Source organism: Cyprinodon variegatus, unplaced genomic scaffold (genome assembly GCF_000732505.1).
Source record: "Cyprinodon variegatus isolate N-32 unplaced genomic scaffold, C_variegatus-1.0 Scaffold298, whole genome shotgun sequence".
In the NCBI taxonomy this organism is placed as follows: domain Eukaryota; kingdom Metazoa; phylum Chordata; class Actinopteri; order Cyprinodontiformes; family Cyprinodontidae; genus Cyprinodon; species Cyprinodon variegatus.
Genome location: NW_015150751.1, coordinates 642,727 through 651,619, shown reverse-complemented (window position 1 = coordinate 651,619; position 8,893 = coordinate 642,727). Strand labels below are relative to the sequence as shown.

Here is an 8,893-nt window from a genome sequence, read left to right as displayed (position 1 = left end):
GATTTGATTGTGCTGTGTCCTTCATTCCTGTTGCATCATAAACCTGCAGGGGAAGTGATTCAATAGATTAATATTTATGTTTTCAATGAGGAGAAATCTGTCATCTTTAGTTCTATGAGCTGTCTTTTTGACTTGCATACATGTAAAAGTTCTCAATCCTTTTCTCTCACAGCCATAAGGGCTTCTTTTAATATATTTGCATTTTTATCCATTTTTCTTTGATAGTTTTACTATTATCCTTACTCTGCAGACCAATGCGTAGCCAGAACATTTTTATAAGGGTGGCCAGGCAATAACTAATGTACACTGAACCTCTGGGTCAATCTCCACTGTTCCAACAGGAAAATTAACGAGCAAAACATCCATATTTTCTAAATAAAGACAAACTATATTTTCCCACAGCCTTTGCTAACCCTTTCTAAACAAAAGGTATCGTGGATAAAATCATTTCAGGTTTGAGTTTTGGGCGAAAATCTTTTCCATTGTCATTACTTACCTACTTTTATTAATAATCATTCTGCATATGATTGATATTTAAATGTACTAATATCTACATAAATTGATTATTTAATAAGTTTTAATTTAAAAAGACTCCCAGATGACCTGCAGAGACGCATCTTTTCTCTTTAACCCATAAAACACAAAATCTATTTCTGCTTAAATTCTGTGCTTATCGTTTTTAATGTTGGTATATTGATGTGCATAGTTAACTACAGTGTTGTTGTTGTCAAGTAATTGTTAATATATGTAGAATTAAAATGTTTTCAATATTCCACTTAGAGGGAAATACATGGTAGGGGTGGCAACAGGGGTGGCTACACTGCAAAAACTAAAAATGAGAAAGAAATTCTTAAATTAATTGTATTTACCATTCATTTGAGCAGGTAAATATGATAATTTGCCAATGGAATAAGTAATTTTCTTCTTAAAATGAGATAATTAGATAAAATGCACTTGAAATAAGACAATGTAATTGTGTTTTCTTATTTTAAATGTAAATTGTCTAGTTTCATTGGCAAAGTTTCCTTATTACCTCCTTAATTCAAGAAAAGTGCACTTATTGCAATAAAAAATGACTTATTTAGATCAAAAATTTTTTTGCAGTGTAATGATTGGCCATGGCCACCCCTGGCCCCCCATCTAGCTCCGCCCGTCTGCAGAGTCTTTACTTTTCAAAGAGTCCTGCCACCAGAGACTTTAAGCATTTTTTCGTTCCATTTTAAAAATGTTAAAGTCGACTGTTTTTATTCTCTTACTTTGGAGGTTTTTAAATATTTTTGCACACAATATTTTCCCCAGAGGACCTGCCAACCTCAAAGTGATTCCTGCACTTTATTACTATATAGATATCGACTGCCGGCTTCTGTGAGGACGTCTTTAAACGCTGCGGGTCAAAAACAACAGCTGAGGAGCATCAGAGGAATAAATGGATTTGACCGCTCACAAACAAATGAATTCATAATTGAAGCGGAGCTCGTCTTCCCGCTCTGCTGAACCCCTGCCTCATGCATTAAACAGCTGAGCAGTTAGGGTAAGGAGTTACGTGGCAACATCAATATTGCATTATGCTAAAATGTCTGGAATCCCAGGATGGATGACTCCCATTCCCAGAGCGCCTACGGACCATCGGCGTCGTCATGGTCACCCGGCCGGATGTCTCTTCTTGGCGTCTGTCCTCTGAGCGGAGTTTGATGTGATGGAGGCCCCTGCTCAGAGCTGCTGGCAGTCGCTGCACTTTAGTTGGCATGAATAAAAGAAGAGCCGGAAGACAGATTAATAATGAACACGGCGAGCTAAAGTTAGAGGCAGCAGAGGGATTGCTCGTGTGTTTAATTTGTTAAAGTCCACAGCGAGACCAGCACAGCTCTGCGGACTTTACTTCTCATTAAAATCACCTCTTTTACTGCAATTATGACAAAAAAAGGACACGAGTAGAAACGCAGGTGGTGAATCCTCGATGTATTAAGACAAAGCCGGTACAATTTATACTCGATGTGTTGGGAAACATCCCAACCTGGCAACAATGAATGTAAGACAGAAAACTTCAGCCTTTAGATGCAAAACCTCATCATGCACTGCAACATATTTTTGCAAAATATTCTAACATAAATTTGCCAAATATAAGAGGAACATCGTAGTTTGGTTTAAAAAAAGCATTTTAGTTGCTGCAAGGATTTTACAGTTTGAAGAAATAGAAAATGACACCATATTCCAACCATCACAAGGATGTGCATGAAGGAAGGGCTATAAATACTGCATGTATCACTGGAAAAAATCTAAATCTAGATGAGTAAAATTTCCTTAAATTAACTGCATTTGTTCTTGAATTTAGGAGGCAAGTCAGAAACTTTGCCAATGGAACGAGACAATTTACATTTAAGATAAGAAAGAAACTAATGCATTATTTCCAGAGCATGTTATCTAATTATCTTATTTTAAGAGTAAACATGCTCATTCCATTGGCAGATAATCTTATTAACTCACTCAAATTAAGGGTAAATACACTTAATTTAAGACATTTTTACTTATTTCTAGATTGTTTTTGCAGCGTATCATTTACACAATACGTAAAAATCTCTTAAATTATGTGTATTTACCCTTAATGTGGGGATGTAAATAAGATTATCTGCGAATGGAATGAGTATTTTTGCTCTTAAAATAAGATATTTATATAAAATGCACTTGAAATAAGACAATGTAATTGTGTTTTATTGTTTTAAATGTAAATTGTCTTGTTCCATTGGCAAAGTGTCTCATTCACCTCCTCAATTGAAGAACAAATGCACTTATTTTAAGAAAAAATTACTTTAGATTTAGATTTTTTTTTTCTACGGAAGAGGATTAGGGCCACTGGAAAAAAAAAAGTTAACTGATTTTTATTTTATTTTATTTCAGTATAGTCAGAATTCTGACTTTTTTATTGTCAGAATTCAGTCAGAATTCGGAGATTAAAGTCAGAATTCTGAGATTAAAATCAGAATTCTGAGATTAAAATCAGAATTCTGACTTTTTTATTGTCAGAATTCAGTCAGAATTCAGAGATTAAAGTCAGAATTCTGAGATTAAAATCAGAATTCTGAGATTAAAATCAGAATTCTGAATTTTTTATTGTCAGAATTCAGTCAGAATTCTGAGATTAAAGTCAGAATTCTGACTTTTTTTCTTGTCAGAATTCAGTCAGATTTCGGAGATAAAAGTCAGAATTCTGACTTTAATCTCAGAATTCTGACTTTTTTTCCCATGTTAAACTGAAATAAAATTTAAAAATCAGTTAACTTTTTTTTTTCCAGTGGCCCTAATCCTCTTCCGTATTTTCCAGTGTATGTAGTCAACATTGAATTACTTCTTGAGCTCCTTGAGTTATTTACTGTCACAGGTTGGAGCTTCAGCCAGAGAAGAAGAGTTGGGGCTTTTTTTCCAAATTACTCACAATGTTTCATTTCAAAGTAAAAAGCAAGCTATAAAAATCCTGAATAAAAAGTAAATTCTCAGCGATAAATGATTGTTCAACATTTGGCTGAGGTAATCTCTGCCTGAGTTCCATGAGTCGTGTCTGCTTGCGTAGGCAGATGTTTCAAGCTTGTGTTGATTTCTTTCTTTGTTATTTGTGTTTCTCAGAGTAAAGAGATCCTCCTGCAGCTTCAGGAAGACCTCATGAAGCTTCTGAATGAGCTCTACACCGTAAGTGGGACCACTTTATCAATGCTTTTAAGGCAGAATATAGAGAGACTCTGATTATCCAATTAAACCTAACTACAAACTAACTGGTGTGATGTTGCCTAGGTGATGAAGACGTATCACATGTACAACGCGGAGATGTTCAGCGCGGAGGCCAAGCTGCGGGAGGCGGAGCGCCAGGAGGGGCGTGTAAAGGGCGTGTCAGGGACAGGCGGCGGGATGGAGCCCGTGTTCGGCCTGCGAATAGAGGAACGTCACCAGAGACGCAACGCCGCCCGGAAGATGGAGAAGATGAGAGAGAAGGTGACACAGTTATGACATGAAGGGATACATCTGAACGGTGTAAAATAAGGACTGTTAATGGATTTTTATGTTTTATTGTTCTTGTTCTCAGAGGAAGGCAAAGTACTCGGAGAACAAACTAAAGACTCTGAAGGCCAGAAATGAGTATTTACTGACTCTGGAGGCAACCAACGCCTCCGTCTTTAAATACTACATCCATGATCTGCCCGACATCATCGACGTGAGTCTGATAGCCGCCGTTTATGGAAAAGCTGCGGCTCTTTAAGATCTGCTTTTTTGTTAATTCAAAAATCATTTCTCGTTATAAACAATAGTAATCTTTTTTATTTTCCTAAATCAGAAACTATCTAATCACCAACAGAAACAACCAGCTGGGTTCCATTTTTCAATATGTTCTATAATTGTCTGAGTATGACCTGCTGATTTATTTCATTAAAATTAAAATGACTTTGAATAATCCAAAGTGAAGAAATTAAAATAAAGGTAACATCAGAGATGACCTGCTGAACTTCAAAGAAGCTCTTTAAGATCATGTTTTTTTAGAAAAGAATCATTAAAGAAAGTAAAATGCCCAAATAAAACGCATTATATATTTAATGTATTATATATTTAAATATAATATATAACGTATTATATATTTAATGTTATATAATACAAATATATTTATGAAATTAAGGAAACTTCCAGCTTCCCATTTGTCTGAAATGTGTTAAGAACATTAAAAATGAACCATTCATTTTGAACCTTTAATGGTAAACATAGCGCAGGGACCGAGGACAAAGCTTTGGGGAACTCCACATGGAAGTGGGGTTACAGATTAGAAATAGAAACGGATGGATGACCCAGAAAATAAGATTTAATTGTCAGTTTTATTGATTTAAAGTTGTAGAAGAGTCAACTATTCTATAGCCTTACCGTTAATTATTTCACATAATGTCTATATAAGCCTTTTTTAAAGTCTTTTTCATAAAAAACTAATTTAGAATACAAGGTTCATTAATTATAATTAACAATAAGTTTGGTTAATTGTTAAAAAATGCAACCAAAGAGTCAAACGAGAAAGCAAGTTTTCCAGAAACACTTTAAAGGTTACTTTTCTTTAATAATGAGAATAAAACATTAGATTAGTTCTTACTTTTCATCCAATATTCCATTTTTTCAAAATCTGAGATTAATCAATTATCATATGTTTAACAGTTTTAAGGATTTCTAAGATGTGGTGTTGCTGTGTTTCTTAGTGCTGTGACTTAGGGTACCACTCCAGTCTGAGCCGGGCTCTGAGGACCTACCTATCCGCCGAACTGAGCCTTGAAGCCTCCAGGAGGGCCGGCCTGGAGGTTCTAGAGGGGGCTGTGGAGAACCTGGACCCTGCCCGCGACAGGCAGCGTCTGCTGGGCCTCTACCCCACTGCCTTTTGCCCGCCGCAGCGCTTCGGCTTCCAAGCGCACATGGGCGACACAGTAAGGATGAGTTTCATTTGAAGAAAACGAAATTAAAAAAAAGTTATTATCCACCACTTTTGATCTCTCTATATATATATCTAACAATCATCATAAAGTTTTGTAACAGATTATGACACTAATCAGGTTTCAGATCTGAGGCTTTGCAGATTTCTCTCGTAGTCATGATGCCGTTTCTCTTCCTCCAGACGACCCAGATTGCCTCTCAGCCCCAGGTTCAGGCGGAGCTCTCGTTGCGCCTCACTCAGCTCCAGACCCGCCTGGCGTCCCTGAAGATTGAAAACGAGGAGGTCAGAGATGAAACGCAGTGAAATGATGGAGGGAGGGAGACTTTTTAGATTTGCTGAACAAACAAAAAAAGAAAAAGAAAAGTCATTAATCCTTTATAGGGTAAGTTAGCCCCCCCCGTCCCTCAGTGAGGTCTAGAAGCACTAGATCTATATCCAGCCATTCTGCAAAGATCCTGCTACGTGGCTGCACATCTGATTTTGGCATTTGACCAATTAGAGGAGCCCTTAATGATATATAACCTACTGGTAATTAAGCTGAAAAAAAAATTAACAAAAAAAAGGTAAAAAGTTCATTAGAAAGTTAAAAAGTTAAGAAATCCTCGTTAACGTGTCTGCTGGCTCTGTTGTTCCAGCATTAGCAAAAGCCGGCATCATTTCCGAGGAGCCGCCCGGCACGGAAAGCGACTCCGACAGCGAAGAAGAAGGGGAAACTGTCATGTCTGATTTAGCGCAGCTGTTTAATTCAGAAACAGAGGATGATGACTTTGATGGGTTTGATTAATACTTTGCAATAAATACATGAATAAAGCACAATCATACTCATTTTAGCTCCCGCTCTATTTTTAAATACGCAGTAGAGATATTTAAAGGTAGTACCGGTATATAAAACCCATATAATCCGGTGCACCTTATGTGTGTGTTAAATACAGTAATGGCACACATAACTGAGACTGCGCCTTTTAGTACGGTGCGCCTTATGGTCCTGAAAATACGGTATTTTTTAATAATCAAACCAGGAAGTTAAATAATAATTTTTACACTAAAAAAAAGAAGCTTTGATTAAAATGAGTTTGACTATGATTAATGGATAAAAACTTTGTTCTCGTTACCTGAACACAGGACCTTTTTGACCAGATCAACTATTGTAAATGATGTGATTCCTCCATCTTTAGTGCATGAACGCTACAGAGCATTTTCCCCAGATATGTTTAAGCTGTTCGATATGTTTAACAAACTCACTAAACGGAACAAAAATACCCCTCAGAGCAGTTTCCTGATTCAAAACTTCCTCACTGAATCATTGTAATTCATACAGTTTTAATTGGGTGATAATGTAGCAGATGTAGCCTCTAAAAATAAAGCTGAGCGACTTGCTGCTGCTGCTGCAGTCTGACGCCGTGTCCCCGTTGCTGTGCGGCGCAGAGGGCAGCTGTTAACTGGGCCTGAAGGGCATAAAACTGCTGAAGGAGTCGGGATTAATGGGCAGCATCTGCACGTCTCAGCAGCTCCCAACAAACAACCACACCCTGATCATCACAGGCAAATAGAAGCAGCTTTACATCGGTTATAAAGGCTGCAAACAAGAGTCTGCAAAGAATTAAATACTCTTATTTAATCTAATGTTTTCATGTAAGCTACAGAACTTTCCTGTAAATCTCTGAGTTAAATGGCAAACAAACATCACTTTCTAAAGTCAGCTGGACTAGAAATACCTGGAAAAGTAGTACGAGTCTTAAATGAAACCCATGGAATACTTTTAGGAAGCCTGAAACAATATCTTTCCATTTTCTAACTCTCATAAGATGTCATCCTTACCATGTAAACATGGAGGTGGCAGCATCATGCTGTGGGAGTATTTTTTTTCCACCAGGAAAGTCGGTCCGATACGATGGGAGGAAGGATGGAGATAAATGCAGGAAAATCCTGGAGAAAAACCCTTTTAGATCTGCAGAAGATTTGGAACTGGTTTGGGTTAAAACCTTCTAGGACAAACAGCCAGATATATATTATATATCAGAACGGTTTAGTCAAAGTCCAAAGTTAAATCCAAGCTAAACTTTGGTGGCAAGATTTAAAAAGGCTGTTTGTTGAAGTTCACGCTATTCTATGTGGAGGAATTTCAGTTTAAAAATGTGCAGCCTAGGATTAAAGCAGAGAGGCCCTCCACACTTTTCAGATAAGATTATTACTGATTTCCATTCTGTTATAAAATGATGCACTAGTTAGTTGTTGCATCACTTAAGACGTCAATAAAACAAGCTGAGGTTTGTGATTGTAACGTGATCCAATGTAGGGAAGCTCTTTCTACATGGAGGATGTAAATAAAGTGAGAATGAGTCAAAGTATAACAGCTTCCAAACATTAAAAAAAAGTTTCCTTCAGGTGAAGAAGACCTGGGGTGCGACTCTGACCACGCTGCAGGACATGACCGTGCTGGACGACTGCGACGTCTCCCAGAGCTTCACCCACAGCCCCTCCTCCGAGTCGGTCAAGTCCAGCGTGTCGGACGGCTACCTGAACAAACCCAGCCTGGCAAAGAGACGAGCCAACCAGCAGGAGACGGAGCTCTTCTACTTCAACGTGAGGAAACTGCCCTGGGTCTTCATGCAGAGCAACCAGAAAAAGGCCAATAAGCTGATTTTTCTCACAGTCTGACTCTAAATCAAACGGCTCTTTTAATTTTTTATGTAGATTAGGATAACCATGTGGAACCTTTTGGAAGGATAATTTATAGTTTTTTAATTCAAAAAGGAGGCATATGTGGTGGTAATTTAAAATTCTCTTTAAAAATGCCTATTTATTTGTTCTTTTATGACTAAAACATCATTAAATGAGCAGAATGACACCCCAGTAGTTCAATGCCGATGCATCTATAAGCCTGTAGCCTATTTTCCTTAATGTACGGGTCGGAGGTTCCCTCGCCGTACTGCGGATGTGACATCAGGCCCTAAATTTATCTGTTCAGACAGTTTTATTCGAGTATCGACAGCATGGGGGGGGTGGTCCAGCCTTAGAACGGCTCAAGAAGGAGAAAACAAAATACTTAAAGATAATAGTCAAAGCTGCTGGGAGTGTGGAAATAGAAAGTATTGCTGTAACGGCATGAGCTGAAATTCCCAACAGACATAAAAAGTCAGATTACACTCTGCAAAGTACGGAAGAGGATTAGGGCCGGTGGGGAAAAAAAAACGTAACTGATTTTTTAATTTTATTTCAGTTTAATCTCAGAATTTAGACTGAAATCAGACAATAAAAAATGTCAGAATTCTGAGATAAAAGTCAGAATTCTGAGAAAAAAGTCAGAATTCTGAGAAAAAAGTCAGAATTTTGAGATTAAAGTCAGAATTCTGAGATAAAAGTCAGAATTCTGAGAAAAAAGTCAGAATTCTGAGAAAAAAGTCAGAATTCTGAGATTAAAGTCAGAATTGTGAGGAAAAAAAA

At 37.4% G+C, this 8,893-nt stretch overlaps 1 protein-coding gene across 2 annotated transcripts in view; it reads left to right on the top strand.

Moving 5' to 3' along the window:
* The window catches only part of srgap1 (SLIT-ROBO Rho GTPase activating protein 1), a 45,316-nt gene that overhangs the window by 22,564 nt on the left and 13,859 nt on the right, over positions 1-8,893 (top strand). For both annotated transcript variants that reach the window (XM_015383951.1, XM_015383950.1), the window contains exons 5-10: positions 3,619-3,681; positions 3,784-3,981; positions 4,073-4,201; positions 5,220-5,441; positions 5,630-5,731; positions 7,835-8,032. In XM_015383951.1, coding sequence (XP_015239437.1) covers positions 3,619-3,681; positions 3,784-3,981; positions 4,073-4,201; positions 5,220-5,441; positions 5,630-5,731; positions 7,835-8,032 — 912 coding nt within the window. The remainder of the gene's footprint in view (positions 1-3,618; positions 3,682-3,783; positions 3,982-4,072; positions 4,202-5,219; positions 5,442-5,629; positions 5,732-7,834; positions 8,033-8,893) is intronic.